Genomic DNA, 18,943 nt, shown 5'->3' with positions numbered 1-18,943 from the left:
TCAGCAGGTGTAGGGATGGTGCTTTGCGCGTGGGGTCCCCTGGGGGCAGAGGTCCTAATGGGGGATGGAGTGGGGCATCTGGGGGGTGGGCCAGCCTGGACTCACCTGCGGAGAGGACCACACTCTCGGGCTCCGGGCCCCCTCCCCAGCGGGCAATCTCTGTCTCATTGCCGGGGAGTGGGTGTGTGTGGGGGGCTTTTCCACTGGAACTTGTCCTGGCCCCCCTCACTCCACTCCCCTGTGGTCAGGGGAAGGGGAGGGAAGGCCACTGGCTCCGGAAAGCACTGGGGCTGAGGCGCAGGAATGTGAACAAGTAGGAAGCTTGGAGTTTTCTCGAGGTTTACGGGCAAGAGGTTCAGGCTCACTTTTGCTTTCCTTACAGACTGTTCAACAGTTCGCCAGGGTGTGTCAGCCCCCAGAATCACGCAGGAGGCTGCAAGGAAGAGTTTATTTGGGGCCATACGAATTGTAATTCGGGAGACAGATTCAGATAACCCCAAAGGAGCGTTCCAAGGAAGGGAAAGAGTCGGGGCTTATAAAGACAAAAGGCCAGGAAAAAAGAAGAAAAATCAGAAGGCTGTTAAAAGCTCCTGGCAAGATTGTGATTGACAGACGCAAGTCAGAAAATTTTGTCCTTAAGGAATCATACGTTGTCTTAGGGCAGGGGTCCAGGAAGTAGCAGACTGTCCTAAGTTATTTTAGGGTAAGGGTCCCATAAGTATCTTGGGTTTCTGGCAGGTGTTCTGGACGACTTCATCAGGCCGAGGTGTGCATGTCGCTCTTCCTCCCTTGCCTCCCGGCTCCGTTTTAGAGAGCTCTCTGTGCAATACCGACTCTGTTTAGATCTTCCTTCCAACAGATGGGAAGGGAGACAGGGACCCAGAGCAGAAATTATACATGACGAAACAACAGTAGTGATTATTACCACAAAACCCAACATTTACTCAGCCCTTGGCATGTGGCAAGTTTTGACACATACAGTCACTTCTTGTTATTTGCAGGTTATGTTTGAGAAAGTCGCCCTGAACACTGGAGCATGAAGACAGAGGACTGATGCTGAGGGAGACATGGGTCGGGTTTCTGCCAGCCTGATTACATTCCCCTCAACTGATCCACCCATGACCTTGTCTGATGCGTGCTTCTGTGTAAGGACACCTCATTCCCCATGCATTCTTGGTTCATTAACATGGAACTCACAGCCATCAGCCCATAACTCACGCCTGAACAAGGCTTCTCTAAACATGCATTTTTTTTTTTTCTCTAGCAGGCAAGTCAGAGCCTTCCTTTGCTTAAGACACTGGACAACACTCCAGCACTAGGCCTGGGGCTACTATTGAAGTATAGTCAGTTCACAATGTTGTGCCAATTTCTGGTATACAGCATAATGTCTCAGTCATATATTTACGTACATATCCTTTTCATCTTCTTTTTCATTGTAAGTTACTACAAGGTATTGAATATAGTTCCCTCTGCTATACAGCAGAAACCTGTTCATCTATTTTATATATAGTAGTTAGTATATGCAAATCTCGAACTCCCACTATATCCCTTCCCCTCCCCCATAACCAGGTTTGTTTTCTACATCTGTGAATCTGTCTTTGTTTTGTAAACAATGTGTCTTTTTTTTTTAGGTTCCACATATAAATAATATCATATGGTATTTTTCTTTCTTTTTCTAGTAGGGGATATTTTAAACAGTGAAATCACCAAAATAAAAAGGCACAAATATGTGAGAAACGCAGCACTGAGCAGACCACGAAAAGTGTGCTTGTTTGTAGTTTGAGCTGAAACAAGAAGGGACATCACAGCCTTGCTCCGCCCCAGCCATGACCGTGTGTTGGGTGACTAACTTCTCACTGTTCTGCACACATCTCTGAATGACTGGGAAAGTTCCTGCAGGTATTGATTTTAGGGCTACAAATCAATGTTGGCAAGTAGGTGAATTTGCAACACAGAACCCCTGAATGATGAGGGTTGATGGATGTATTGTTTTATTTAATCCTCATACCAACCCTGCAAAATAGGAACTATTAACATCTTGATTTTCACATTTGAGGAAGTGAAACAGGAGGTTAGGTTGACTGAGCCAAGACTCTAAATCATTTATCTCCATTGTATGCAGTATTTTTTTTTTAGGAAACCAAGCTTGGCTCACAGGGTATGAAAAATGAAAAAGCCCAAACCACTTTCTTAAACCTTCAATATATTTTCTAAGTACAATTTCTTACACCCAAGTATAGATTGAAATATGTGAAACTGCCCTTTTTAGGTTAAAAACAGTTGGACACTGGCAATTTCACTGGCTCAACCTCATATACCCTTAGAAAGCTTTTCTCCCTGTTACTAGAGGTATCAGTTTATTTCATCTTTTTGCATATGGAGAACTGGTTACTACACTTCAAAGTGAAAAATTTTAAAGAGTGTTTGATGTACTCTTTTCCAAAATAGAAGCACAGAGGTTTATTATTTTACAGCAGATGTTTACCATCTATTTTCTGATCTTTTTAAGTTAAAGACAGAAGGATGTGATCTCACACTTTAGTATAAATAGGCCAAATGTAAGTATTTTCTGCCTAAAGGATGCTGAGCACTGGACTGTGTTTTTCAGAGCAAGCATGTGATCTGTTTTTCTTATAACAGATCTTACATGTTTTCTATCTCATCGAGATTAGATAAAATTCTACTGAAGGCAGTGTAAGTCTATGGGGCTCTATCTTTTAATTACCAGATTTTAGGGAAGGAATAGAGTATGTGATGTAATACAAACAGAACAGTAGACATTTTCACTATGATCACCCCAAACTGGAAAGGAAAACGTATCACTTGGTGACCTGAGAGTAGTGTATTTACGGAAACCTGCAGACTGTCTGGAATTCATACTGTACAGGCAGCTCTAGTTTTTTCTCTCTCAGCATGGTAGAGAAAAAGAAAGGGAAAAAGTCACTACACCGTGGCTAGTGTTCCTCCACCCAGCACGGGCGAGCAGTGTTTACATTTGCGCAAAGGTTTGCAGTGATTATGCCCAATTGGAAAGATGGGCTGGATTAGCTATTCCTCTTTCAGGTAGGGTTTCACCCTCTCAAACTCCTAGCTGGAACAGGAACTGAGTAATTAAGCAAGTCTCACAAGCGGAAAGGAATGAAGCACCCTCTTGCTATCTCTTCTGAGATAGTTTCAGGTACAGCTGATCCTTGAACAACGCGGGTTTGAACTGCACCGGTCCACTCATACATGGATTTTTTCCAGTAGTAAATACGGCAGCACCACAGGGTCCTCTGCAGCTTGAATACGAGGACGCAGAACCACGGATACAGAGGGCCCGAGGATAAGGAAGGATGAACCACGTGGTCTGGCTGTAAGACTACAGGGAGGGCAGAGCCCCTAACCCCCACGTTTAAGGGTCAACTGTGGTATCTGTTCTCATCTGACCTTGAAAAGCAGAGGAGTACACCAGCCTGGGTCCCCAATGCCACAAGCACAGCGGCAGGGCTGAGGTCAGAGCACAGAACCGCTGGTCCCCAAAGCCTGTCCTTTGTTCCCGAACTCCTTCCAAGCAGAGATACTTTGAGAACTGCAGTTTAGAACCGAACCCTGGCAGTGTTCTCACACCGACCCCAGCATCCTTTCTCCTGGTGTCAGGCTTGGACCTGGGTCCGTTTCGCAGGACCCCCGGTGTACGGGGCTGGTTCTCGCGTCTGCGCACTGACGTGGGTGTGCAGTACTGGACATGAGTCTGCAGAATCAGACCTCTGGTCCAGGCACTGGACATGGGTCTGCGGACCGGACCTGGGGTCTGCAGTACCGCAGTGCTGGATGTCGGGTCTGCAGAACTGGACCTGTGGTCCGGGCCCTGGCCTCCGGGTCCGCAGGCCTGGACGCGGGTGCGAGGCACCGGCGCCGGGGGCACCCGTGAGGATGCGCATTCGCAGGTCCGTCCGTCCAACAGGCGGCAGCTGCGCGCCCGCCGGCCCCGCCTCCGGTGGTGGGAGGCGGCGACCACTGCGTCGGCGCGCGGGACCGGGCCCTCCGAGTTCTCGCGCGACCCCTCGGCCCCGCGGGCGGGCGGGAAGGGAGCGCGGTGCGGACGCCGACCCCCACGCCACGCCGACCCCCACGCCGCGCCGCCCGCGGACGCAGGGCCCGGACAGGCCGCCCCCGGAACCCGGCGCGCCTGCGCGCTGCTCGGCGGCCGGAAGCGGGGAACCCGGACTTCCGGCCGGTCCGCGGCGCCTAGGGTTCCGGTTTCTCCGTGGGCGGGAGGGGCGGGCGAGCGAGTGGCCGCCGCTGCGGCCCGGGAGCCGACATGGAGAAGCTGCGGCGGGTCCTGAGCGGCCAGGACGACGAGGAGCAGGGCCTGACCGCGCAGGTAGGAGCCGGCGCGCGCCCCTGGGGCGGACGTTTGCTGGGGCGGGGCGGCGGAGCCTGGGCGCCGGGTCTCCGCCTGCCTCTCGGGAAGCGTCCGGGGAGCTGTGCAGGCTTTCGTGGGGTCTGCAGAAGCTCACTCTGAGCGCCCCTCCCCCGTGGCCTTGTGACTCTCGGGAGCCCACCTGCCGCCCGTCCTCCTCCCGTCTGCCCGCGCGCTGCTCTCCCCCGGCCTCTGCCCGGGCTTCTGCGCCTGGGCTGGGCGCTGCACGCGGGCCGGCGGCGCCGCAGGTGTGCAGGTGCTCGTTCTGCCAGCTGCGTGAGCCGAAATCTTAAAAGCTTCGTTAATTCCGTTTTCCCCTTGAAGTAAATGATGCGAGTGTGTGTGCGTCTGTCTTTTGGAAGGAGGGATTAGTGAAATAATACTGATTAAAAAGTTGTCTGTTGAGCCCTGTTGAGAGACTTAAAAGAAAAAAAAAACCACAACCGTTGTCTCCGTGCTTTACCCACGAGCCGTGATAAGGGTTTCTTCCTCTGATAAGAGGGTTAAAAATGGAGGAAGGGTATAGCGCATGCTCAGCACCCAAGAGGTCCTGGGTTCAATCCCCAGTACCTCCTCCAAGCGGAAATCAAGGAAGAGGGTTAAAAATAGTGCAGCAGGAACTGCTTTATAAGTATTTTTCTTATTTGCACGCCTACAGATTCTTGTTTGCCTGTTACAGAAGTGGAGCATTTTAAAATCAAACGTATTACATAAGGATCTTGTATTTGGTTCTTTCTCTGTCTTAACTTCCTACTTTGTTGTCATAATTATTCAACAATTCTTGTGAACAAGGCTCCGGACTAATCTGTGAGGGTTCAGAAACTAAAAGACAAGCATCTGCTCTAAGTGAACTCCATGCTCTATAACCAGTTTGGAAAATCATAACGTTAATACAAGAACCCATATAAATAGTGATACGAGGAATGTCCATTAGGCAACAGTGGCTTGCCCAACTCACTGCACTACTATTTTGTGCTTCACTTTATGCTCTAGATCTGTTATACAAACAACAGCCGTCGTTACCTGTGGCTATTGAGGTTTAAATTAATTAAAATTAAGTAAAACATAAAATTCCCTTCTCAGTCACACCAGCCGCATTTCAGGTGCTCAGTACCCACATATGTTGGTGGCTGCCGCATAAAACAGTGCATGCGTGGGGCATTCCACTGGAGAAAGTTCTGTTGGACTGAGCTGCTCTAAACCTTGGGGACATGAAAGTGACAGTGCCACTTTTCTTGAGCCCATTGTCTAGAGGGGAGAAAGAGTATGCAGAGAAGTCCTTGATGGAAGATTGGAGTGATTGACTGGAATGGACAAGTGCTGTGAGTTCACAGGAGGTGCTCATTTATTCATTCAACAAATATTTTGAAAACTACGTATGATTGGCACTGTTCAAGGTGCTGGTGTTGTAACAGTGAGGAAAACAAAGACTTCCCTCACATGGAACTTACATTTTAATTGGGGGAAATACGTAATAAAGAGTACATATAAAAATACATCTGCCAGTAATATGTACCACAGGAGAAGTTAGAGCAGGGTGAGGAGGCTGGGGCTGCCGTATTGTGTTGGATGGTCAGGGAAGGGCTGTCTGGTGGGTAACATTGCAGCACAGGTCGGAAGAGTCACTAGGATACCTGGGCAACTCATGGAAAAAAAAAATCTCCTAGGCAGAGGGAACAGCAGCTACAGATCCTGAGAACAGAGTGCTCACATGTTCAAGGCCAGCAAAGAGGCCAGAGTGGCTGGAGCAAAGGGAGAGAGAGGTGGGAAGGTAGGAAGTGGGGCTCCAGATCACGTGGGGTCCCGTAGGACATAGAAAGGGTTTTAGATTTTACTCCAAGTGTGCTGAGAAGCCAGTGGGTTTTGAGCCAAGGGGTGACATGACTGATGGGTTTTAAAGGCTCACCCTGGCTGGTCTGTGGAAGCCGGGAGACTGGTTGGAGGACTCGTGTAGTAGTCCTGGGGAGAGATGACTGGCCTGAATCAGGCAGATGGAGGTGATTCTGTCCATGGTTTGAGTGAAGAGCCAGCAGGATCAGTTGTTGATGGATTGGATGTGTGAGAGTCAGAGGACCCAAGGATGCTTCTGTGGGTTTGACCTGAGCAGCTGGAGAGATGGAGTCACTGTTAACTGAGATGTGGAAGGAGCAGATCTGGGGAGGAAAATCATACAGATATTAAGTCTGAGATGCCAGCTAGCATCTGAGTGGAGGTGTCAGGAGAGCAAGTTGGCCTAAGATTCTAGAGTTCCTGGGAGGAAGTGTTTGAGATAATCAAGGGATTGTGGGTAAGGAGGAAAGAGGTAAGGCCCATGGTTGGACCTCTGGACCTTTCCAGTGCGGGGAGCTCAGGAGACAGAGGAGCAACCAGTGGGGAGGGGGGGAACCTGGAGAGGGCTAGGTCATAGAAGAGTGTTTCAAGGAGGAAGGCATGGGTCACATAGTTAGTGGGTCAGATAGTTCTGGGGAGGAAGGCAGGTGTGGGAGGGGCGCTGCCTGGGGCTGCAGACAAGGAGACCCAGGGCTGGGAGCGCAGGTGTGAGAGGACAGGACCGGCCACCCAGGCCTGGACCCCAGCTCCTCCCGGAGACCTCGGTGCAGACCTCGGTGCCCGCGCTGTGCACCCCGCCTGCTGGGGCCCGGCCGCTTCCCCCCTCCCTTCCCTGTCCCTTTGAACCAAGGGCCAGACTCCTCGCCGGGCACTGGGAACAGGCCCCCAGGAGTGCTCATGGGGTATTTGCTGAGGTTGGAGGGTGAAGTCAAGCTTTTTGTTTGTTTAAGATGGAAGAGGCTTATGCGTGGTTAAAGGTTGCTGGAAGGCGTCTCAGAACATCATTCCCTCTTGGAGGGGGTGGGGGCAAGGTGGGGTTGCGGGGAGTGAATAGGAGAGCTGGTGTCAGCTCCCTGGGGAGGTCAGAGGGCAGACAGGCTGGCCTCTGCCCCCGCGGTGACCCAAGAACAGGAAGAGAGTGCATGTTCCCGAGGTGAGCTTGGTGTCCAGGAGTAGCGAGCAGAGCAGGGACTTCTCATGGATGGCTGCCGTTCTTGGTGTGAAATAGGGGAAGTTTCTGATGAGGGGGAAGTGTCAGCACAGGAATTGAGGTTGAAGGGGAGGATGGTTGAAATGGTGGAAGGAGAGGGCAGCCTGCCTCAGACCAGCAGTGCACTTCTGGCGGCCAGGCAGGCGGTGTCCGGGCCACTTCAAGTTGATGGGGACCTGGCTGCAATGCCCTGTCCTGCTGGGGACTCTGCCCAGAGGAGAGGGAGGAAGGCTGGCGTCGTGATGTCACTGTGCCCGATAGTCGCAGAAAGGGGACTTAGGGGCCCTGCTGAAGGGAGGTGCCCTGACATTTCCACCGACAAGGAAGGTGGATACAGGGGCCCGGGAGGCTGCAGAGGCTTCGAGGCAGGAGCAGTGGAGTCGGGCACGGCTGGGAGGGCTTCACAGGGGAGAGCAGTGACTTGAACTTTGGAGATGGAGTAGTTGCGGATGTGAAGAGTACCTGGGTCCCCGAGTGGCAGGGAGGGTGAGGGACAGAAAGGCGGGGCTGCCCCTGGGGATGCTGGAATCGTCTGAGACTGTGAGGATCCAGGGTAGGGCCTGTGGTCGTGGGTCCTGAGAGAGAGAATGACCAGGAGAGCGGTAGGTGACAGAAATGAGGAGGGTGGCTGGTAACAGATGAGCTGTAAGGGGAGGGGGCCGAGTGAGGAGCAGGACACCGGCCCCCAAGAGGGTCTGTAGACGCCTCTTCCCTGTGCTCACCGTCTGCACATCTTTGCTTTCTGCACACCGCTGTCACTTTGAGGGAGGACTTCCAGGAATACTGCCTTCAGTGAGTTCGTTAGTTCCCTTTATGCATTCAAGCGGTGGCAGCTGGGGAGCAAGGCTTAGATGTCCTCAGCTGTCCCCTTTGTGCTGGCGTCCATGCCCTCCCGGCTCTTCCATCGCCGGAGAAAGGCAGCTCGAGCCTGTGCTGTGGGCTCATTCACGGCTGTGACGTTGCTGCAGTGAAGACCTTTTCCTCTGTTGTTTCCAACTCTTTTTTTTTTTTTCCAAATAGTTGAATTGAATTCACTAGTTCCAGGTGATGTTTATTGATTTATTGCAGCAAGAAGGAGAGCACTGGAGAATGGGAGAGTTGCTCCTGCTCCCAGGAGGTCCTGCCAGAGCAGGTCTGGAGGGTCAGGGCTCTGTCTGTCTCCCACGTGGACAGGGCAGTGGTGAACAGTGTATAAACTGTCCCAGTTAGGAGTCTGGGGATCTGTGATTTGTTTCTATGTCCTGGACGGTTTCACGGCTTGAGACAAGTCGTTTGCTTGTGGATTGAATATTCCAAACTTACAAATGGGGATAATTCGTCAGATGTTTCATTTTAAAGATCATCACTTGGAAGGTGGTAATAAGAGGAAAAATACGCCCACTGTGCAGATAACCATGCTGAACGCCAGCTAAGCTTGCGGACAGTGGGGTGATGTAGACCTGTAAGAGAAAGTGAAAATGGACACTTCCTCCTCTCTCGTTAAGTCGTCAGGTCACTGTTTTCACATGACCAGTTAGAAACCCTGCTTCTTAGAACCCTGCGCCCACTTCTTACAAACCAGCAGGTCATTTCCTGTGCGACATCGGTCTTCAGGGTCAATTCTCTTCTGTTTAGTTAAAATGAACTCAATGTGCCTTCTTCCTGAGCAGAAAGAATGAAATTTGGATGTTTTTATAGGCAAGTTCATTCTTTGTTTAAAACACAGTTTTACCATGAACAGATGACATTGCTGGAAACAAGAATGCCTGTGGGTTAAAGCAGATTTTAAAAAACATTATAAATGTGCTAAAAAGTGATGGATATTCTTTATTTAGTTGTTTTTATCTACTTTTCATGCTTCATAAGGATGGATATTCTTTATTTAGTTGTTTTTATCTACTTTTCATGCTTCATAAGGATTCGCAGATTGATCTGTTAAGGTAAGGAATATAAAAGGTATTTTGGGCTTTGGCATTGAACTTTCTATTTTTGCTTCATTATTCTTGAAAATACATTGTAAACGTGTGGTCTTATTTTAAAGTATATGATAATATGCTAGAAATTTAAATTTTGGAATATAAATTTTTATTGTACGTTTCTAGTTTATTGAAAGACCTCTTGTTAATACTTTGCCAGCCTTACTGGGAAAACAAGTTTCAGTAGTGCGCTCAGTAATCTAAATAGGTGCTTGCCTTTGCAGCAACGTGAGTGGACCTGGAGGGTATTGTGTTTAGTGAAGTAAGTCAGACAGAGAAAGACAGATACATATGTTACCACTTCTGTGAAGGATCTAAAAAAACAAACGTGCGTGGCGAAACAGAAATAGACTCACAAATACAGAACACAAACTGGTGGTTACCAGTGGGGAGAGAGGAGCGGGGGGGGGGGGGGCGTTAAGAGGTGCGAACTATTGTGTATAAAGTAAACGAGCAGCAGAGATACTGGCCAGCACGGGGAAGCACAGCTACTATTTTGTAACGACTTCAAAGGGAGTGTAATCTGTGGAAAGGCTGAATCACTGCGCTGTGCGCCTGGAGCTAGCACAGCATTGCAAGTCAACTCTACGTTGATTTTCAGAAATGTGTACTTAATCAATACTGTATTCCAGCTTCTTGTATAAAATACGCAGAGTATGCTTTTCCCACATAATCTGGTCAGAATTTGCATGGCATACAGAAATGTTGTTGCTCTAGAATTAATTATCATTTCAAAGTGTGTGTTTAATGATGGTTGAGGAGATGCCCAAGGCTTTTGTGAGTTGCTTTGAAGTGAACTTTTTCTAACAGAAGTTGGGAGAGTGTCCATCCCATGGCGGACACTCCTGGTGGCTCCCCAGGTTGCTGTTGTTAGGCGGGTGCACCCATTGCCCAGCAGCTGGACTCCTGTGTGAGCACGAGGAGGTCGTGCAGGTCCTCCACCCCAGCCCTCCGCCCCCCGCCTGCAGCCAGTGGCCAGCTGATGGGAGGTGCATTCCAGAAGGCCGGCCCGGCCTCGGGGAGCCAGTGACCTGAGGTGCAGCTTTCGCCGAGGTCCAGCCAGACCACGGCCTGGCTCATTCCCCCCTTCTCTGTCCAGCTTCCCTCCCTGCTCCCAAGGTTTCTCCCGGGAGCTGTTCCTGCAGGAGAAGCCCTGTCCCCGGCTCTGCCTGTTTTTGCCTGAGCACCCTCAGACGCAGACGCCGAGAGAGGGCTGTGTCCCGTGACGCCACCTCTGTGTGTGTCAGCAGTCAGCCCGTCTTCCTTCATCTTTCCCCTGTTTTTTTAATAACTGAGCATTTTGTGATGCGTCTCACACTTAGGACATTTCCTCCACATCAGCGCTTCTGTCCCCAGCAGGTAAGAGCCTTTTAAGCTGTAACACAGTGCTGCTGCCTCACCTGGTACAGGTAATCTCAGGGCCTTCTGGTTCCTGGATCACGTTTGTGTTTCCCTTCGCAACCACGGATCGTGAGATTCTGACACCCTGCGACTGCAGAGTAAACAGAGTTACTGTACATGTTACAGGGGAACGCTCCCTCCCTGTGGTGTGAACATTCAGATCGGCAGGTGGCGACCTAGGAATGAGTTCTGCCCCTTCCTTCCTCAGGTCCTGGACGCCTCGTCCCTCAGCTTCAGCACCAGGCTGAAGTGGTTCGCCATCTGCTTCGTGAGCGGCATCTTCTTCTCCATCCTCGTGAGTCCCGGCTTCTGTGCTTAGTCGCCTGCTCTGTGTCACTCGGCAGTCCTCGCCCTCCCGCGCGCAGCCCACTCTGGACTGCTGGGAGACTGCTTTGATGGGGTGTCTAGTCACCTGAAGTAAACGGTACAGATCAGTAAAAAGATGGAGAAATTAATATTTTACAGGCTTTGTGGACTGTTAAAATAATTTTACTTAAGAAAAATCAGTGTGTGTTAAGAGAGTTGCAGTCGGTGATGTAGACGCTCCTGTTACTACGTTATAGTAGTGCATTTATATTTTAATCTGTTCAAATGATAAAACTTTTTAAATAACTGTAATATCTTCACTTAGGGGACTGGATTGCTATGGCTTCCTGGTGGCATAAAGCTTTTTGCAGTGTTTTATACCTTTGGAAATATTGCTGCCTTAGCCAGGTGTGTACAGAAGTTTGGCTTCTCAAAATGCTTCTTTTGCTGTTGCTATCCCTCCACCCTGTCCTTTCTAGTAAGTGGTTTCCTAACAGGACATATTTCTGTAGACGTATACACATCGTGAATTCAGCCACAACTGAATTTGTATCTGTTCAGTAAATACTTAGGACTCCTGCTCCGTGCCAGCTGCCGCGGTAGGGGGTGGTAAGGGAAAGAATGGCCGGCGTTCCTGGCTGCAGGCACTTGCTGTGGGCCGGGAACCACCCTGAGTGCTTTGTATCCGTTACCCCGTTTGTGAGATGGGCAGCGTTACCTCCCCCATCCTGTAGCTGGGTTAGTGGCACAGAGAGTCACTCAGGCCCCGGGGATGTGCCGAGGGAGGTGACCAGGCCGGTTCCAGCAGGCAGGCCTCCAGAGTCCGTGCGTGTAGGCCCCCAGGCACAGCGGCGGTGCCCCCGAGGCCCTGTGGGCGGGGTGTCGGGTGTCCTCTCTGAGGGCCTGGGGCCCGTCTTTGGGGGTTGATCTCTGGTGGAGCAGCTGTCATGCTTACGAGCTGTCAGCTTTCAGAGGTGAGCGCCTGTCTCTCTGGGGACGTGGTGGGGCGGAGGTGCTGGCGAGTGGGCGGGCGTGCCCTCTGCAGCTGGTCCCTGGGTGCCTCCTGCGGTCCCAGAGGACCCGATGGAGCAGCTCCTGCCGCGTCGCTGTCAGGAGCTTCACCCTCACGTCTCTCTTGGAGGATGTAAGAACCTCCAAGCGCAGTGCGTGCAGACAAGGATGGTGGTAGGGTCCAACTGCCACAGATGAAAACAAGCCACCTTGTCAGCTGGCCCAGCTGTCCTGTTCACCTGTGGCTATAAAATGATGCGTTCGTGTGTCACAGAAAACGAAAGGGTTAAAGTTTCCTTCTAATGCTAAAAAAAAAAAAAACGAGTGAGTGAGCTTTTTAAATTAAACTCATGTAGGATTTCTTTTCTTCAAAGCACTTATTTTTACATAGCTAGACAAATTAATAAATCCATCTCTCAGTTCTTTTATTTGTTTCAAATAGTACGTGCTTTTTAATGGGACCCATGAAGCAGCTGAAGAAAATGTTTGAAACAACACGATTGCTTGCAACGATTATTATGCTTGTGAGTAAATAATGATAATTAAAAAAAACTTTCATTGAAGTTTTTTGCATTATTTTATGAGTTATTACCCACTCTCATGTCTGTACTATTGTTATATTTCTCTTGTTGAATATAACGAACATGTTCTTCAGACTGTGTTTGAAGAGTTTGGGTTATACAGCATTACCTAGAATGCTTGGCTGGGCGAATCTGTTTCTTTTGCATACATCTAACAGTGCTGCTCTGGGTATTTCAAATGGAAATTAGAGCTGTGCACGTGTTTCATATTCACGCCTGGGAGAACATTTCTTAATGGACCACTGTGTGCATTTTTTGGAGAGTGGGACTGGAGGACAGGTCACTTCTGGGTCCATTTGAGTCTTCTCCGGGAGAGTTGGCTTAATTCAAATAGCCTATCACCTGGCTTCTGTCCCCGCCCTGTCTGACTATTGGACAAACACCTAAGTCCCTGTGTCTAGACCTGTCATGTTGCTGCCACCTGCCTCCTTGGAGGACACAAGTGTGGGATGACAGTGCAGTCTTTCTGTGTGAAATCAGTCTAGTAGGTGCCTCCTGTAAAGCCAGTGCAGCAGCACTCACCGTGTGTTACGGGCTGTACTGAATCCGGGTTGGTGGTTTGCTGTGACTGAGGGCGAAATGAGCATTCATATGTTCCCACCAGCGGCTGTTGTCACTCTGGCTTATTCTTCAGTCTCTCTGTCAGCTTAATCAGCAGATGACTTACTAGATGCTTTCAGTTTGCCAAGGAATCTTGCAGCCACAGAGTTTAAAGTAAAATAATACTCAGGGGATTTGTAAGTACAACTAGAGTAAACTGTCTTGTTAATTTTGTTGTGAAGTATTTTATGCAAATGAAAGCAGAATAGCATGTGCATTTTTGTTAACCTTTTGGAAAGGCTCAAACGTACAGTTTGTTCTTTCTTTTCCTGTAGCTGTGTTTCGTACTTACCCTGTGTGCTGCTCTCTGGGTAAGTGACATCAGCCACACCTGTTTTCTGCTAACTAGGTAGCCCCTCACCAGGTCAAGTGTCACCACACCATCACCTCTAAGGAGCTCAAAGTCTGGTTTCTTAAAATCCCCAGAGACTCGGTGTTCCTAAAACCGTGTGCAGCAACATCCCGTTAGTGGCTAGACTTGTGACGGCTTCTGCCGCCTAAAGCCGACGGCGGCGAGGTGCTTGCTCCGGGTCAGCCCGGCTCCGCGGCCGGTCCGGGGCTGTGAGGCCCTCTCCCAGGGTCCGCGTGCGCGCTGTCTGCAACGCTCACTCACCTCGCTGTGCTTGGCTCTGGCGCGGGGAGTGGATCAGGAGCAACAAGGTGTCCAAACTAATGAGGAGAAAGGGCCAGAAAACAGACCAGAACAAATTAACAAAAAGGGACAAAAAGGGCTTGAGTTACTCTTGCACCACTCACCTAAGGTGACCGGCTCTCCATTAGCCTTTAAAGAGGTCACTGTATTACAGCTCGGTTTACTTGATGCTCCTGATTGTTCATGCAGTTTATTTAGTGTTCCCATCTACTCCCCAGAGGGGGATGAGGTGGTTCCTGAGCGCTCCAGGACGCTGCACGCCGTAAAGCAGATAGGGTGGTGTGTAACACTCCTCGGAGATGTTCTATCCGAGACGCTCTGATTTCCATTTTGGTGAGGCAAGGACCGACCTTTAGTTATGCACACATGTGCTTACACTTCATTTCCCAACAACGTAAATAAGAATATTCTTAAATAATTTTTGCATATCCCTATGGAAAATTGGTTTCTGCTTTGAAATGGTCTAGCAATCTGTTTATAAGCAGTAGATTAAAAATGAGAAAAGAAGTAAATAAATAAAAATTAAAAATAAAGATGGACAAGAAATTTTAAAAATAAATCATTTTGAAACAACCATGGAAACTTTATTTTACATTATTCTGGATGATCACAATAAAACACAGTTTTATTTCAAAAAAGTAAGAAAAGGAACGAGTGCGAATGAGTAAAACGTGTACATTCTGCACAGGCTGCAGACTAAGAACTGGGTGGGATTTTAAATGCTGATTTTAGCAAAGTGAACCTTGACTTAAAAGATGTAACATTAGAGAGTTTTAACATTTTCACCTACGCCCAGTTGCCTCATTAATATTTATACCATATATTTAACGGCATTTGAATAAATGGAATCAGAGGATTCTAGAAAAATCCAGTTTTTGGATATTTAATTTTTAGATCTACTGAGTCTTAAATTTATCCTGCTAATGTTGAATGGAATAAATGGAGCTGTCATTTGCCTTTCTGAAGGGGAGGAATTGAACTTGCTTGTGAGAAATATTTAAAAAATCTTAACTCATCATTTCTTTGCTTTGCCCTTCTCAGTGGCACAAGAAGGGGCTGGCCTTACTATTCTGCATATTGCAGTTCCTGTCGATGACCTGGTAAGTCTGCACTAGTTAGAAAGTTGATTTCCTGAACTGTGCCAACCAAGCATTTCGTTCTGAGCTGTTGAGCTAGGAAGGTCATTGGCCTCCCAGGAGGTCAGATGCCTGAGGGCTGTGGTGTGTCCCATGGGACCTAAGACCTGGGCGTGCTGAGAGCTGCGGCTGTGCTTCCACGGTCCCCTGGTGACGCAGTCACTTCTCTTCTGATGTGTGAAGGAGAAGTGATGAGAAGTGCAGGTGATGGCACAGGAATCCCTAAAATCGAGGCCGAGTCATGGCGCGAGCCCGAGCGAACACTGGTGACCACTCACTCTGCCTGGTGTCGCTGGTCACCACAGGGTGGGCTTCATCCGGAGCCGACCCTGGCCCTGCAGCGTCTGCAGCCGTCTTCTGACTCACCAGTGACCACACAGTCTTTCCGCACCGCTTCTCTGCCTTTCCGTCTCTGCTCAGGGCCCAGGCCTGCCCGTTTCTTCCTGATCAGCTTCTGCCCGTGTCTTTGACCACATCCTGTCCAGCCGCGTGCCCAGCCCAGTGAATATTTGATTGAATTGACTGTGCCCCTCCTAGTATGCTTTCATGTTAGACCAGAATGGTGTTTTTACATATAAAATATTTTTAAGAGTGTTTTTCCTTTTTCTTTAGAACTAAGTCTTGTTTGCTTCCTTGTGATGTCTGTAAACCCCTTCCTGATTTTCCTGTTTTAAATCTCCCCTTTTTGGCATCACCCAGTCTGGGCTCAGTCTTTCTTTTGGTGTTGTTTCTACCTTTCCGCTGATAGCTTATCAGTGAATGTTCAATGCAGTTCCCTACAGGTTACAAAAGAACTGTATGATTTTATTACTCTTTTTCAGTGAATTGTGGAAAAATTTAAATCTTGATTATTTTCTATAATATATTGCTTTTTATTGCTCATCTGCAATTGATTGATCCCTAAAGGAGAATGCAGTTTATTCTCAGTTATTTTATAGTTTTCTTTTTAAAGGCTAACTTTCTGTTTATAACAAGCTCAAACTTCAGCAGGCATCAGAATCGCTTAGAGTTTGTTAAAACGCAGATTGTTTATTAAGACACGGTTTCTCATTCAGGAGGTATGGGGTGGGCCCCAGGCATTTGCATTTCTGACGAGTTCTGAGGTGACGCCTTACCACCTCCTCGTCAAGGCTCCTACTCGGAGAATCACTGCAGTGTTCTACTGCTTCATTCCTTACGGTGTTAGAGTATGGCCATTTGGTATTAAAAAAAGAAAAAAGTCATTTGTATTTTTTAGTCATTGTTTCAACATTCTTGAACTTTCCTTGCAGGTATAGCCTGTCTTACATCCCGTACGCAAGGTGAGCTGTTTGATTCCATCTTGTTTTCTCTTCCTCTGATTCTCTTTACACAGATACATGAATTTTAGTCATTTTCATGTTAAAACACTATTTAAAGAGCAGTTTTTTGTTGACTTTGACTTTTTTCCCAGAAGGAAATTATGTTTCAAATGAGTTGAATAGGAGCTTGCCAGGTAAAGCAGTAACATGCTGAACATATGTGGCAGGTGGGTGGGGACCTGGCCTCTGCTTTACCCCCTGAACATTTGCCAGTAGGGAATTTTTATAGGAGATTCTAGATCCTTCCATGACTGCGAATATTCAGTAAATAGGATGTGGAGACCTCAGCAAAAACAAGTTCTGCTTTAAAAAGGGTGGGGGAGGTGGAGTCAGTGAAAAAAACGAGTCTGATACACTAATGTTTGTTTTAAGCCCATAGAAGCACTTACTCTGTGTCAAGTGGTAGCTTCCAGTGTCTTACCATTTTTTCAGAAAAATGTAGTAATTTAATTGTGGTGGGGAAGACAAAACTAACTGCAGTCTTAAATCTGACAGATTCAGAAAAATACCCTGCTGAGGCCCAGCTTTGCTTCTTTGTGAAATTTGGAAACAGGCTGTATATGAAAAACAGCAGAACTGTATGCCTAATAGGGACAGTGAAGGAAATGGATAGAAATCCTATTTTTATTCCATTTCAAATGACCATTCTCTTCGTTGCGCGCTGACCGGGTGAAAGGCAGCCTGGGGCAGCGCAAGGCGAGGAGGCTGCTTCTCGCTGCAGAGCATGTGCCTGGGGCCTGCGGGTCCTCAGGGCCGCCGCTGGAGGGGAACGTGCCCTGGAAGCGGTGTCCCTCTTGTGCAGTTGGCGCCCGCGGCCACGACCAGGCTTCTGGACAGTGACCACACCTGCCCCGCTCCAGAAGCGCAGACCCCTGCCCTTGAGAGCAGCGCAGGGATCTGTCCCTACGCCTCCAGGCTGCTGCCGCACGCCTTTAACAGGCCGTGTAAAAATGCTGGTAGTTGAGGCAAACCGTTTTGGAAGAGAAGTGTGAAGGCCAGTGAGGTCTGCCATGGGGAGATTTTTAGAATTCTTAGGGTGCAGTTACTGACATTTTGCTTTTTAAAATCCAGGTCATTATTTCTTTTTGAAAATTAGTTATTTTGTTAGGCTATTTTTGGTATTTACACTTACTTCTTTGCATTAAGATTAGCATATGTGCTACTTAAGATTTCTAAGTAAATAAATACCATTTTGGAAACTAACAAGTGATTTCCAGGCCTCAGTTCTTGACTTCAGGAGACACTCCGCAAAGGTTTAGTTCCCGGGAGGCGCTGGGGCTTCCACCGAGTGCTCGTGGGGAAGGTGGCCTGGGGAAGGTGGCCGTGCGCCTGTCTCTTGGCAGGAAGAAACGTTACAGGTTCAGTCTGAGGGGATCATTATATTGTTTTTCCTCTTTTATTTTTTCCCACCAGGGATGCAGTAATTAAATGCTTTTCTTCACTCCTGAGTTGAAAACCAGAAACTCTGAAAAGACCATTTGAAAGTTGATGTTCTGTTTGTGGTGAAGTATACTTTTCCTGGTACAGTAGTCACTCAAAAAACAACCGCACTGACCGGTTAAGACCATTTGTGTACTGATAAAAACTACTTGCTGATTAAACTCTTCAATGCTTGTGACGTTAAACTCACTGTGTGTCTGCCATTAATGTGCTCTTCCAAAGATGAGATTTTTAATCATTGCCATTTGTAAATGATTTTTAGCCAGTTTGTTTAATCTTTTCTAAGCAACATTTGAGATGTGAACATTTAAGGATAGACCTGTGCTGCAAGATAGATTCAGTTCTGGCGGTTTTAAAATGTCTACATTTAAAAAAATGTCTTTTTAAAATAAAAACTGTAAATGTGAAAGTTTTTACTTTAAGCTAAAAATTGTGTATTATATGTAATAAAAATAATATATAAATCTTTACAATTTTGAAATAAACCCACACTTGGAAAAACAGCATTTTCTTGGTCAGACTTAAGTTTTAAGTGGGGGGCACACTGATTCAGTTGAATAAATTCAGCTTGGGCACTGTGCGCTTTTCCTGTGGGAAAGCGAGTGAGGTGCACTCCCTGCCCTGATAACTCGATTGAGGGTAAATGTGGGAAAGACACGGTGCTGAGTCACGGGGAGAGCATTTGTGAGTGGTGGCTCAGGGCACAGCCTGAAAGCAGAGCCTGCCGGGCCGTCCCCAGGAGGCTGTCACACTGCGGCTGGCGCGGAGGCAGGTGGAGGGCTGACCGCCCGGCCCTGGTGGCCCCGACACGGGAAGAAGCCGCCTCACCCCGGCCCGGAGGGAGGAGGGGGCGGGCGGCGCCTACGGCAGCCTGCTTGGCAGGGCTGGAGCCTCCGGGAGAGGTAGCCCTGCTCCCGGCCTCCTCTCAGCTCCTCCCCGCCCAGCGCCCTCAGCCCGGCACTGGCCCGGGTCAGGTGACTCAGCCTCAGAAAGGCACCTGCGGGAAGGGGGCCCAGGTGCCTGCCTGGTGCAGTGGGAAGCCCTGCTCAGTCCTGGCGACGGGGGCCGGGAAAGGA

General features: G+C 48.6%; 1 protein-coding gene across 2 annotated transcripts; it reads left to right on the top strand.

The window, feature by feature from the left end:
- The first annotated feature begins 4,210 nt into the window (after positions 1–4,210).
- On the top strand, positions 4,211–18,368 carry SFT2D1 (SFT2 domain containing 1). 2 transcript variants are annotated; one of them, XM_032485336.1, is made up of 8 exons: positions 4,211–4,366; positions 11,010–11,096; positions 11,433–11,515; positions 12,561–12,642; positions 13,575–13,610; positions 14,993–15,051; positions 16,359–16,388; positions 17,841–18,368. In XM_032485336.1, the coding sequence occupies exons 1-8, from the start codon at positions 4,304–4,306 to the stop codon at positions 17,878–17,880; spliced, it is 480 nt and encodes a 159-aa protein (XP_032341227.1). In that variant the 5' UTR covers positions 4,211–4,303; the 3' UTR covers positions 17,881–18,368. The 2 variants fall into 2 exon arrangements, with proteins under 2 accessions (XP_032341227.1, XP_014415514.1); XM_014560028.2 differs by lacking the exon at positions 4,211–4,366 and adding an exon at positions 9,887–10,759.
- Positions 18,369–18,943: the final 575 nt, after the last annotated feature.

Source organism: Camelus ferus, chromosome 8, assembly GCF_009834535.1.
Source record: "Camelus ferus isolate YT-003-E chromosome 8, BCGSAC_Cfer_1.0, whole genome shotgun sequence".
Taxonomy (NCBI): Eukaryota; Metazoa; Chordata; class Mammalia; order Artiodactyla; family Camelidae; genus Camelus; species Camelus ferus.
This window is presented reverse-complemented; position numbering and strand designations above follow the sequence as displayed.